We start from the raw sequence: 14,261 nt of genomic DNA on the forward strand, positions 1-14,261 counted from the left end.
CTGGAAAAAATTTTGAAGGAGAAATTAGTTAAGGACATTGAAGTCAATGGTAAATGGGACAAAATACAACATGGTTTTACAAAAGGTAGATCGTGCCAAGCCAACCTAATCTCCTTTTTTGAAAAAGTAACAGATTTTTTAGATAAAGGAAATGCAGTGGATCTAATTTACCTAGATTTCAGTAAGGCATTTGATACCATGCCACATGGGGAATTATTAGTTAAATTGGAGAAGATGGGGATCAATATGAACATCAAAAGGTGGATAAGGAATTGGTTAAAGGGGAGACTGCAACGGGTCCTACTGAAAGGCGAACTGTCAGGTTGGAGGGAGGTTACCAGTGGAGTTCCTCAGGGATCGGTTTTGGGACCAATCTTATTTAATCTTTTTATTACTGACCTTGGCACAAAAAGTGGGAGTGTGCTAATAAAGTTTGCAGATGATACAAAGCTGGGAGGTATTGCCAATTCGGAGAAGGATCGGGATATTATACAGGAGGATCTGGATGACCTTGTAAACTGGAGTAATAGTAATAGGATGAAATTTAATAGTGAGAAGTGTAAGGTTATGCATTTAGGGATTAATAACAAAAATTTTAGTTATAAGTTGGGGACGCATCAATTAGAAGTAACGGAAGAGGAGAAGGACCTTGGAGTATTGGTTGATCATAGGATGACTATGAGCTGCCAATGTGATATGGCTGTGAAAAAAGCTAATGCGGTTTTGGGATGCATTAGGAGAGGCATTTCCAATAGGGATAAGGAGGTTTTAGTACCATTATACAAGGCACTGGTGAGACCTCACCTAGAATACTGTGTGCAGTTCTTGTCTCCCATGTTTAAAAAGGATGAATTCAAACAGAAGCAGGTACAGAGAAGGGCTACTAGGATGATCCGAGGAATGGAAAACTTGTCTTATGAAAGGAGACTTAAGGAGCTGGGCTTGTTTAGTCTAACTAAAAGAAGGTTGAGGGGTGATATGATTGCTCTCTATAAATATATCAGAGGGATAAATACAGGAGAGGGAGAGGAATTGTTTAAGCTCAGCACCAATGTGGACACAAGAACAAATGGGTATAAACTGGCCACCAAGAAGTTTAGACTTGAAATCAGACGAAGGTTTTTAACCATCAGAGGAGTGAAGTTTTGGAATAGCCTTCCAAGGGAAGCAGTGGGGGCAAAAGATCTATCTGGTTTTAAGATTCTACTTGATAAGTTTATGGAGGAGATGGTATGATGGGATAATGGGATTTTGATAAGTAATTGATCTTTAAATATTCAGGGTAAATAGGCCTAATCCCCTGAGATGGGATATTAGATGGATGGGATCTGAGTTACCCAGGAAAGAATTTTCTGTAGTATCTGGCTGGTGAATCTTGCCCATATGCTCAGGGTTTAGCTGATTGCCATATTTGGGGTCGGGAAGGAATTTTCCTCCAGGGCAGATTGGAGAGGCCCTGGAGGTTTTTCGCCTATCTCTGTAGCATGGGGCATAGTTGACTTGAGGGAGGCTTCTCTGCTCCTTGAAGTCTTTAAACCATGATTTAAGGACTTCAATAGCTCAGACATAGATGAGTGGGTGGGTGAGATTCTGTGGCCTGCGCTGTGCAGGAGGTCGGACTAGATGATCAGAATGGTCCCTTCTGACCTTAGTATCTATGAATCTATACTTACTTTTTTATTAAATGAAATCAGAGATTCTGATGTCGTCACATGACTCCAGGAGCTGGGCATTGTCCTATGGTACGTATCTCCTAATCTGGCCTTGGGTTTATCTAATCCAGTTACCCTCTCTTTGATAGTGGCCAGAGGTTTAGAGAATGGTGTAGAAGCCTTGTTATTCCCCAAAGTATGTAATCCTATGTCACAGGGTGTTTGAACAGGCTGTCTCCTCATGGTATTTTCAGTACAACACACACTATCTTAATTCCTGAGCATAAAATGCTTTGAGACTCTTGGATGTAAAATGCTAGAGACACTGGAAGTGTAATTCTTTATTTTATTTGTCTTAATAGCCAGCTGCACTGGCCCATGGATTAACTTCCTTGCATTTTTTACCTGCCAGGTGTATGGGCTATAAAATTGCACTGTTTTATGTCTGTGATACATCAGTACCAAGGGTCAGAAGCTCATTGTGCTCACAACTCAATCCTACTAGATAGCTGGCCTCAGGGATGCACATGCTTGAGCCTCTGAGTCACATACATGGGTTTGGGGAGTTTGCTTGCTAAAGCTCATAACTCAGTGGTTTAGCAAGTTGCTTGTTACATCAGGATTCTGCAGATGTTTCAGTAGTCAGGTGAATAGCAAACACATGTCAAAAACACGCAAACTGAAGAGCATATCAGCATCCTTCAGCTAATGTGGGTGTTTAAGTGCAAACAGATTGAGCTAATCAATTAAAAAAAACAAAATAAGGTAGTATGTTACCATCAAAGTGGAAAGCATTATCAAGAGAAGATGGGGAGATTCCCATGAAACAATTAAGAGAGTCAATCTTATGATTTCCACTTGAGGAATATTTTAAAAATGGGTCAGGATATCCTCATAGTATACAAAACTGATCAAACCATAAGGATTGTAGCTGAGCTCAAATTATATGTCTACATTATACTCCTAATGTGTTTATAGCACATTATGTACTATAATGTGTATATGTGATTGATCTACCTGAAGGCCATGTTTAAGACTATTGGAAAAATTAAACAAATGTACCGTGTTATAGTCTGGGCATTGTGGTTCTAAAATAAAGCCACAAAGTTCAACACAGAACATGGAAAGAAAACTCTTACTGCCCTGGAAAATAAAATTAAAGAATAAACTGAACTGAGACCACCCACCTAAGGAGTTAGCCTTCTGGAAACAAATTATTCTTTGCTTCAAAATGTTAGATTTGAAAGTGCAAGTAGGACATGGAAAACCTAGATGGAGAAGTGGAGATAGAAGGTCAGTCCAGACTCATCTTTTTTACATTACTGGAACTTAAAATGTGATTGTTTTCTGAAAAGTAACTGAAAAATGATATTGTGCTCAATATACAAATGTGCTCAATTTACAAGTGATTTTTTTTTAATTGGCAACCCTGCACACACTCTTGGTCTCTGAGAGTGAAGGTGGGTTCTTTTCTTCTTCTATACCATCACCAATAATAAAGTTTCTGCAGGCCAAATTATGCCCACAGTATCAGGTATGTAATCCCATTGTCTTTAACTTATGCCCTCAGTAATGCCTTTGCTTTAAATTCACACTTTCCTGGTTTGTTTTTTGACTGGGACTTAATAAACAGTTCTGTTGAAGTTGCTCAATAGATATCAATCCTAGTTTTGATCTCTCTTAGCTGTGTTGGCTCTGTAGAGTGAACAGGAGTAATTAGTAGCACAAACTGATCATCACTGAAGTCAGTAGATAAAATTCTGACTACATTCAGGGAACAGATTTGTTGAGGAAAGAGTTGCCATTTTGGCATTGTTACTTCTCAGAGTAGAACTGCTCTTCAGTGTTCTATACTTACTAGTATTCACAGCCATTGTTGAAATGCTTTCCTCCCACTCCCTGTCAGCAGAGAGGGCAGGAGAAGCCTCATTTAGGACGAGGCCTCCATGCATTTTTCTGAAGGAGCTTCAGGGGGAAGCAACAACACTGTGACTTTCTTTCTAAAGACCAAGTTCATCACTTTTCTACTGAATTAGACTTATCACAGACAGACATTCCTGTGCAGCTATATAACATACCATATGACCAGAGATTGCAAAGTCCAATTTCAAAACAGAGTCAAGTGGGAGATTATTTTGTTCCTTTCATTTCTTTGGTGGAATACCATTGAAAGGCTTCTGGGGAGAGTCTTGCAGAGGGATTTAAATGAAGAGAGAGGGTAGTTGTATAGAACAGAAGAAGAGGAAGACTGATCCAAGCACCATTTTAAATACAAATTAATAGGCATTTCTGCCCAAAAGCGCACACTGTGCTCTCAGATACAGACTTTACTCAATCTGCAGTGTGGTGCCGTGATCCACTCTTTACATGTAGATGAAGGCACAATGGAGGAATTCTCAAGGGCCTCTCCTGTATGTGCTGAAACCAGCACAAATTTGGTTTTCATCCTCACATAAAAGCACGAATACAGCACAAGGCTACTTTAATTGGGGTTCTTATAAAGGCCTGTTCACAGAATATCATGCTCTGGGGCACCCTCCTGAAACCTGCCAGTAGATACAGAGAAGCCTTTTTTAAATGAATCCCAGAACAAAGAATAAACTGGTTGCCAGGAGGAAACCTTTCAAGGTGCGATAAAATGATGATGACAGCAAACTGATCTCATGGAAAAACCAATCTAATAAATGACATTTTCCTTCAAACCATATAACGATTCCTGAAGGAACAGTGGTTTTTGTATCCACAGGCTAGTTATAAGGACATTGCTACAGGAGAAATTTGGTTACAACAGATTCCTGCTATGTAATGTTGGGGATATACTAATGGAATCAGTAGAATACTCCATAAGGAGAGGACAGGAAAGATTCACTGCATGTAATTTACGTTCTCCCTCCAAGAAAAATCACATTCAGGAAGGCTACAGAAAATCCTTATCTCAGTTTATTATTAGATGTTTAGATATGCATTTATTACAAGAAAGTAGAAACAGATCACTCTAGCAAACATATCTGAACTTAGACTTTCCCTCATGTTATCCAAAAAAAAGCACACAAAAATATAGCTTTGTTTTATAGCAAAGCACTTAGAATCCAACACAGCTGCAGTGGAGGCAGAAGAATAAAATCTCAAGACAGGCTGACAACAGTTCCACTGCTGAGGTGCCCCTTGTTACAGACAAGACAACAGATGAAGAAATCTTGAGAATGACCCAGAACAACACTCATTAGTGAATGAAACACAGGCAGGAAATGGGACAAGATTACTTTTGTCATAGACTTTCACCCAGCTGTCCACCCTTCCCACAGCCACCCACACACAAAAATATTCCCTAGCAGTCAAACTCAGGAAAAGCTACACAAATAAAACGTACAGTGATCTCCTACAATGGCTTTCTAGTTACATATACCTTGCTAGAACAGAGTGAAAATTTACTGCTGCACATCCATGCATGTTAGCACTCTGACAGACATACATTAAAAGTTTGTGTATGACAGAGTTGAAGTAACTGATTGTAGTCCAGGCAAACTTGACAGGATAACATAATTCCTACACATAAATCTACTAATGTATTTATTATTCATTACCAATACCGTTATTATATTATGCAGATATCTGTTGCAGATCCATTGTTAAGGTAGAGATGAGCTTTGCACTTAAAGTAAGTATCCAACGTCTTTGTTGTGTGGGAAAATACAGCATATTCACTCCAAAATTACAGCACTTACTCTAAGTACAGAACGATTTTCCTAGAATTCACTAGTGAATCTGTTAATTAGTTTGAGTTATAATTAATTTTAAATGGATCCTTTAAAAAAATTAGCATCCAATGTCAGATTTTTTAAATAATGTTAATAATAGACTCTTGATATCTCTTGTATAGAATTAAAATTCACTGAAATCTTTATGCATAGGCTACATTTGACATTTTTAATGGATGAAAAGTCATTTTTGCCAGTTTTCTTGGTGAAAGTTTCTCCTATAACAGAGGCTGAAGAATAATGTTCTATTACAAAGAATTCCATAAAGAACTTCCTCTTTCAGAATGGTTGCCATCATTTTGTTCTTACTGGGACTGAGATCACAGGTTGCTCTTAGCAAACATGACCACCACCACTATTCACTGCTCTTCACAATATTATTCTCAGTCTCCTGGCAACTTGGCTTCACTCTGGTTGTGGAGGTAGTGGCCATTTGGAAAGAGGGCAATTCTTCATAAGTTTCTCTGAAGGAGGACCTTTTATGCAACAGCCACTACTGACAGATGAACTTTACATTATGAAAAATAAAGGCAAAAATTACCACCAATCCTAAATATTTATTTTTTTAAAAAATGCATTGCACTCACTCTATTCAACAAGGGAGGGCTGGTGAATGAGGGAAACTAGCACTGTATATGCACACAGAAGAATGAGGGGGGAAATGGGGATGCGTATTTTCAAGGGAATGGAGGTGGAATTTGGTGTGTGTGTGTGCGCGCAGGGGAATATAGGGGGTAAAGAAGGAATAAGGCATTTAGGGGTGGGTCTGAGCAGGGGAATGTGAAAGACATGAGGGAAAGGTAAACTGACATTGACGCTGGCTGTTTCATGCTGTTCTATAATGCAAAGCAACGGTATATCTAGCTTAACCACCCATTATGCTATGGTTGCTTAGTGTTTCTCCAGAATGGCATAAAGCAGCAGAGCATACTGGTGAATCTGGTCTTAAAAATTATAAATTTTAAAAAGATAATTTAAGGTTTATATTACCAACATTCAGATAATTAGAAATGTTGCCTGATAGCATTCTTTTATTGATTAGGTATGATATTGTTAAATAAAAAAATACAATGACATTTCTAGATAAAATCTATGTTAAGAGAGTGTTAAGTTTCAGAGTATGTATGAGTCATTTAAGGTAAAATACATTACAGGGATGTTGTAATTATCCCAGAAACAAGCAAGATTAAACCCAGGCAATTCAGAGTTCTGGTTAAACTTAAAAGAAATCCAGACATGTTAAGATATAGAAATTCCCAGTTAGGGCACCCAAGTAACCTTAACTCTGCCCTGTAGTGACACCGTGAGAAAAAGAAAAAATTGAATATGTCTTTAAAAAAATCAATTGAATCTAATTTGGGGCCATAAATACTAAAATACTTTTATCATAATTATATAATGAGTACGTGATGGTTATGTGTATCAGGATCTACATATAACATTAGCATATGGCTGTAATAATGAGGAACAGTGGTAGAAGTGACTCTGTCATTCTTTTCCATTGTCACCTGACAGTTGTCCCAAAGCCTCTGTGCACCTTATATCAGCTGGCACATTACCAAAAAAGAACAGGTTTCAGAGTAGCAGCCGTGTTAGTCTGTATTCGCAAAAAGAAAAAGAGTACTTGTGGCACCTTAGAGACTAACATTTATTAGAGCATAAGCTTTCATGAGCTGCATCCGATGAAGTGAGCTGTAGCTCACGAAAGCTTATGCTCTAATAAATTTGTTAGTCTCTAAGGTGCCACAAGTACTCCTTTTCTTTTTACCAAAAAAGAAGATTCTCTTGTATACCTCTTTCAGTGTGCTAGTTTGCTTTCTCTATTCAATACTCATTAGAGCTGCTCTGTATTGGCTTCCTTGGAGAGAAGGAGAGGAAAGGTTATATATAATGGCTGGCAGCATTTCAATAAATGCATTATGATGTTTGATATTTTGGTTTTGGTTGTGTTTTGCTTCTTTACTATCTGGCACTGGCCTTTGTGGTTTACAGTTTAACTCTCTCCAGGGTATGCAGTAGTTGTGAAGCAGTCAACACACACACTCACACTCTCTCTCTCTCTCTCTCTCTCTCTCTCTCTCTCTCTCTCACACACACACACACACACACACACACACATTTTGTTCAATCTATTAACTTTATGCTTTTTACTTAACAGGTAGAGCACAGGAGAATACAGATCATATAAAACATCATAAACACTATGTCCCTCACTAGGTCAGGCCAGGTTCTCCACCCACTTGCCTACCCTTCTTCCTTTGCCTGCTTAATCTTAATCTGGTGCCGTATGGCTCTCTCCCCCATTCCCTCCAAGAGTCCCTTTATAGACTCCTGTCCTGTTGGGGTCACCTGTTTCTTCTGTTCTGTCTCTTGGTAATTTTCCATTACTTCCAAACCCCCCTCCCTTCAGGCAAGAGAAGGAAATGTCTTCTTCCAAGTAGAACAAACCCATTGTTCCAACATGTTTTACTTTGAATAGAGGATCGTTAAGTGCTGATTATGCACCATTGTCTCTGACCTGCCAGAGACATGACTCAACCTTACTAACTCATGGGGGATCCATATCCATATAGGCTTTCCATGACATAGTAATTTCATGATAAAATTTCATAAAATCAACCAGGATTCAGAAGTGGTACTGACAGAACCCCCAATTTGTCAGAGAGTGGATTACATCTAGGTAGTTTAGTCTCCCTCTTCAAAGGACCTATATATATCCTGAGGTTGCCTTCAAGGAAGACAGCTCCAGTAATAATGGCAGTTTTTTATATTGACACCTATCCACTAGGAGGTAGTCTAATACCACAAACTCACTTCACCTTGGCCACCAAATAGGCATCAGAGGATAAAAGCTTTCAGTCACTACCAACCTAGTCTGAATTTAACCACCAGGAGATGAAAACCTCTCAAACCAGTCTTTGGGTCATCCAGTTCCCCATCTTTGGAATCTTTTTAACATCTGTCATTTTGGTTGTTACTGTCAGTCATTACTACAGCTCCCATCACCAGAGCATTTGGGCATAGTATCACTAGAATATTTGGTTGTTTGTATGTTTTCTTCTCCCCCCTCAACTCCCATTCCTCAGCTGCACTTGGATAATGGGCTTGTTCAGCAAGTTGGCTAATTAAGAGCAGATTTCTTACTCATTCGGGTATCTTTTTTCATTTTCCCCTATTTATATAATACACAATTTTTAATCTTTTTAAAACCAAAGGGGAGAGAAGGCTTGAGTTCATCTAGATTAAAATCAGCTGCAGTCTATTAATGGACTGAACCCAAGATTGAGACTTTAGGAAACAAAAACACTGGACTAAATTAGACTGAACTGGCCTCTGTCTCCTGGTGGGGGATGCGGGGGGGGGTGGGGGTGGGGAGAGGGAGTGGATCTCCATGTGGTTTTAATTAATTTTTATTCTCTTCCTGAAACTAATTTACCCAACACAAAGCATGTGTAGTGCTGTGCAAGCCAGCTTTTAGAGGCTTGGCTCTCACCGATAAACAACTGGATTCCTATTCTGGAGGTCTGAGTGAGTTTGGTGTGTATAATTAACAGGTTTAAAGTGATTGTTTTGGAATAGAGAATTTCAATTGCATGGTAAAGTCTTTTCATCATCTGCCAGACAGCATCCCAAGGACTTTTACATAAATTTGTCAAACTCCTCTGCTCTCTCACTCTGGAAAGGTTCAGGCGGGAGAAAACCAGGGAGTGACTGGGGTTTGCAATGTGATTACTGATATTTACATGTACAGACCAGTCAGGTAATGGCCCAGTGATAACATGCCAAACTGCATCATCTTCTCTAATGTTTTGAGAAACATCCTGCAGGATGAGAGGGAGGAATTGGGACTGTGTGCAGCAGGCCTCGGTATGGAGAAGGAGAGTTGTGGTAAGCATGAAAGGAACTGGGTGGAGCCCAGGCCCTGGAAGGCAGGGTCAGTTTGGGGCCGTCCCCAGGCCTAAGCAGGCTTGAGAAGGATTGGGACAATATCTAGGAGGGCAGATTGGGATGGTGCCAGATTCTAGTGGATCCAGTGGGAGGAGCTGGTTCTCAGTGCCATAGGCAAATAGTTTGTTACTGCTCTGGTTTAATTTTGTTTTTAAAAGCCTCAAAATTCAGCATTAACCATGAAAAACTCCTTCTTGAATGTGCCCCAGCTATGATCAGTAGTAGAGGAAGGATGGTCTTGTGGTTAAATCCTAAGAACATCTGGCTTCAGTTCCCATCTCTGCCACAGATTTTGTGTGTGACCCTAGACAGATCACTTTACTTTTCTGTGCCCCATTTTTCATATCTATGAAATGTGGATAATGCCTCCCTGACTAACAGAGGTGTTGTGAGGATATTCAATTGTGTATGTGAGTTGCTTAGGTTCTACAATGATCAGAGCCATGTAAGTAGATACGTAGATAAGCCAGGTGTTGGCGAATCTTCAAGAGAACCTGGAGGGTGACCTGGCCATAGCATACAGGATTGGACTTGCAGCTGACATGTCTTTTGTGGTTTAAGCCCCAATTCAGCAAAGCATTTAAACATGTGCATAAATCCCATTTGCTTCAACGGACTTGAATCACTTCCCACACAGGCTAAAAGAGGAGAGGAAGTTACCAATCCTTTCGGAGGCTGGATGGAACAGGACTGGCTCCCTCAAGGAATCTTAAACTAGACTTTTCTCCATGGCCCCAGGCCACATCTTCTTTCCAACACACAAACAGCATTCCAGAAGCCCCTTGAAAGCTTACCAGACCTGATGGTGCAGAACATTTGAGTACTGGGCAGTCTCCTATAAGTAAACATCATTTATTGTGACTGTACAATAGTGAAAGATAGGTGTGTTGGGAACAGGGGTGAAAGACCTGAAGTGCTTTCAGCAACTTCCATCTTTTCCAGTTGGTTTTTGCCAAAATTTAAAGCAGTAATTTTGCTACTCTGCCTGATTTCAGGTATTCCTGAAATAAAATATGCCCAGGAGTGTTGAAGTGAACATTCCACATATTTCTCTAGGCTTTCTTCTGAAACAGATAGAAAAAACTTCCCTCCCTGTCTCCTAGCCTTTTTTTGTTTTTGATTTTGTTTTATATTAATGCTCAGTAAAACTATTCCTTGTCCAAAACTCAGACACATCCTATTATTTTCCTTTTAAGGTATATTAAATACAGGTGGGTCTGATGGAGGAAGTTGGGGCTTAGTTGATGACTAGTAGGAAGTCATTAGCTAGAGCCAAGATAAGGTGCGGGTAAAAGATGAAGCTGAAATCCCACTCACCTGCTTAATATGTTTCAGAGATTTATTTTAAGCCTCCAAATTGACTATCAGGATTTCAAGATAGTAAATCCATTTTGAATGGCTTCCTTTCAGGAATCACCAAGTAAGAAATAGTCTCTGAGAACCCTGTTTTGGGGCTTCTTTTAACAAACCAGGACAGTGATTTTCTTTAGTATCTTTTATGGCCTCCAGTATCCCAGCATGATTTACGTGGCAGTCATTCTGTCTTTAGCAATGACTTATAGACAGACTTTCCTGTCTAAGCTGGTTTTGAATGTTGGCTAGAATACTGTATTCATCCTCAACTCTTCGTAAATTGCCCTGGGATCTTTATGTTCCATCCAGACCATCAATTTGAGAAAAGCAGAAAGGAATGTCTGTTTAGTATCAGCTGTGATGGATGGCACCCCTGGCAGTACAGCACTGCATAATACAATAGTGCCTTGCATTGTCAGCATTAGGCACCCATAAGCAAAGCAGATCTCTGTTTTCTCTTTGACAGAATAATACAGCAACAATGCCGCAACCTCCGTAGTATTGCAATGCAACATCAGAAATGAGTGAGGGTCCTAATCTTGGTGTGGTCTGGAACCCAACTGAGCCTTATTAACACCAAAATAACCCAACTGAACATTATGTGCTACATATCAAGAATGAGAACTGGAGGTGTGATGTGAACATTAGTATCATGAAGGCAGCTCCAGAAAACCCGCTCATCATTGCCCCCACTGGTACTTGTGACACAATCAGCAGTGTATTGAAAAGAATCATAGACGACTTCAGAGATCTGAACCAAGAATGAGATAAAAGCACAGTGTGACCTTTGAGAAGTTGCCAGATCCAACGGCAAAGAAATGAAGCAAGAAGCAGGATTATGGAGGAAGATATCTGGCTGAAGGTAGAGAGACTTGAGTTTTCAGAGCAGTTCTATTGTGTCTGTGGAGAGAGGAGCTGTAGGTATTGGATGGCCTGCACTTGAACAACAAGAGAACCAATCTACATAGTAGTAGGGGCTTGATCCAAAGTCCAGCAAAGTCAGTGAAAAGACTCCCATTGATTCAGTGGGCTTTAGAGGAAATCTTAGGAGAGCAGAACAAATTTTAAAAAGCTTTAAGTTTGGAAGAAAGGGAGAGTGGCATGGCAGGGAAATAAAAGCCAAACAAATAGAGAGAATATTACGGAAAGCTGCCGCAAGGGGATCATAGAATCATAGAATATCAGGGTTGGAAGGGACCCCAGAAGGTCATCTAGTCCAACCCCCTGCTCAAAGCAGGACCAAGTCCCAGTTAAATCATCCTAGCCAGGGCTTTGTCAAGCCTGACCTTAAAAACCTCTAAGGAAGGAGATTCTACCACCTCCCTAGGTAACGCATTCCAGTGTTTCACCACCCTCTTAGTGAAAAAGTTTTTCCTAATATCCAATCTAAACCTCCCCCATTGCAACTTGAGACCATTACTCCTCGTTCTGTCATCTGCTACCATTGAGAACAGTCTAGAGCCATCCTCTTTGAAACCCCCTTTCAGGTAGTTGAAAGCAGCTATCAAATCCCCCCTCATTCTTCTCTTCTGCAGACTAAACAATCCCAGCTCCCTCAGCCTCTCCTCATAAGTCATGTGCTCTAGACCCCTAATCATTTTTGTTGCCCTTCGCTGTACTCTTTCCAATTTATCCACATCCTTCTTGTAGTGTGGGGCCCAAAACTGGACACAGTACTCCAGATGAGGCCTCACCAGTGTCGAATAGAGGGGAACGATCACGTCCCTCGATCTGCTCGCTATGCCCCTACTTATACATCCCAAAATGCCATTGGCCTTCTTGGCAACAAGGGCACACTGCTGACTCATATCCAGCTTCTCGTCCACTGTCACCCCTAGGTCCTTTTCCGCAGAACTGCTGCCGAGCCATTCGGTCCCTAGTCTGTAGCGGTGCATTGGATTCTTCCATCCTAAGTGCAGGACCCTGCACTTATCCTTATTGAACCTCATTAGATTTCTTTTGGCCCAATCTTCCAATTTGTCTAGGTCCTTCTGTATCCTATCCCTCCCCTCCAGCGTATCTACCACTCCTCCCAGTTTAGTATCATCCGCAAATTTGCTGAGAGTGCAATCCACACCATCCTCCAGATCATTTATGAAGATATTGAACAAAACGGGCCCCAGGACCGACCCCTGGGGCACTCCACTTGACACCGGCTGCCAACTAGACATGGAGCCATTGATCACTACCCGTTGAGCCCGACAATCTAGCCAGCTTTCTACCCACCTTATAGTGCATTCATCCAGCCCATACTTCCTTAACTTGCTGACAAGAATGCTGTGGGAGACCGTGTCAAAAGCTTTGCTAAAGTCAAGAAACAATACATCCACTGCTTTCCCTTCATCCACAGAACCAGTAATCTCATCATAAAAGGCGATTAGATTAGTCAGGCATGACCTTCCCTTGGTGAATCCATGCTGACTGTTCCTGATCACTTTCCTCTCCTCTAAGTGCTTCAGGATTGATTCTTTGATCAAATTGGGATGTAGAAGCCAGTTTGGGGGAGCTTATTTCAGGCCATCTACAGACTCTGGCAGACATCACTGGGTTGGTTGCACTCAGTTCACAGTGTCATTGCAACCATAGGGCTAGAAACTTTTTTTTTTAAATGAAAGCTGAAATTTGAGAGCACAATTTGCAACCACCATGAAAAAGTACCATTTCACCATGCTGCCATGAGCCAGCCCACCTTGACCCCTGGCTGTAGTATAAAGGAGGGGATGCTGTCACATCTTGATGCTAGACAATCCTGGGGCTGTGATAGAACAGATGGGATGTGATTATGTGTCAGTGCTGGTAGCTCCTGTTGGCTTCCATGGAGACTGAACTTCTATTACCCCAGAGGTCAGTGCTGAGGTGCATTGGCTGGACCTGATGTGATGGAAGCTTGCACAGCTATTGTCCATACTGTACCTATTCTGAGGATAAATAATGGATTTCAGTATCCAAAATTCACAATCTGCCATTTTTCACAAACACAAAACTATCTTTAAAAAGAAAAATTAGAGCAAAAGGGAGAGAGAAATTATACTTTCATTATACTTTGTACTCAATCTCTTAGATAGGCATATATGAGCATGTGCACATACCACTCCACCAGTTAGATGCGCTTATGCACACATGCACTTATGTGACTGAGAGTGAGTGCCACTCTTCTGGTTTGGTGACTGTTAACAGAACAGGAAGCAGGGACTTTTGGGAGGATTTATTTTAAGAATCTGAAGCGTAATATTTTTTCTTTAGGCAGAAATATCCATTGCGAACAGATGGACGTTCTCCTGGGGATGCTCTGAATGAGCTGCACATCAGATCACCTGTGGTTCTTGTTTGTCTTGTTGCAGCCTACAGTTAAGTGTAATTCAGAACAAACTGGTGGGCTATCAACTTGAGCTCTTTGCATGTTGCTTCACTGACTCTAACAGACAGTTAAGGCTGGCTGCTTCCAAATATATTCCTGTTTGTGTCTTTAAGATTATTTCTGATGGTTTCAGTAGTGTATTCATATTTTAACCTTAGATACAAACTTTTCTAGGGGCTGTTTTGGGGAGAG

The 14,261-nt window shown here is 40.6% G+C and overlaps 1 protein-coding gene across 7 annotated transcripts in view; it reads left to right on the forward strand.

Annotated features, from left to right (window-relative positions):
• RAD51B (RAD51 paralog B) overlaps positions 1–14,261 on the forward strand; it is a 634,909-nt gene that overhangs the window by 482,649 nt on the left and 137,999 nt on the right. Inside the window, exon 11 of one of the 7 annotated variants that reach the window (XM_043517416.1) lies at positions 13,955–14,186. The exons of 5 other annotated variants lie outside the window; for them this stretch is intronic. In XM_043517416.1, coding sequence (XP_043373351.1) covers positions 13,955–14,004 — 50 coding nt within the window. In that variant the 3' untranslated portion in view covers positions 14,005–14,186. Of the gene's footprint in view, positions 1–11,177; positions 11,258–13,954; positions 14,187–14,261 lie in introns of those variants that run through there. One more of the 7 variants, XM_038405613.2, reaches the window with a different exon arrangement.

This window comes from Dermochelys coriacea, chromosome 6 (assembly GCF_009764565.3).
Source record: "Dermochelys coriacea isolate rDerCor1 chromosome 6, rDerCor1.pri.v4, whole genome shotgun sequence".
Classification (NCBI taxonomy): Eukaryota; Metazoa; Chordata; order Testudines; family Dermochelyidae; genus Dermochelys; species Dermochelys coriacea.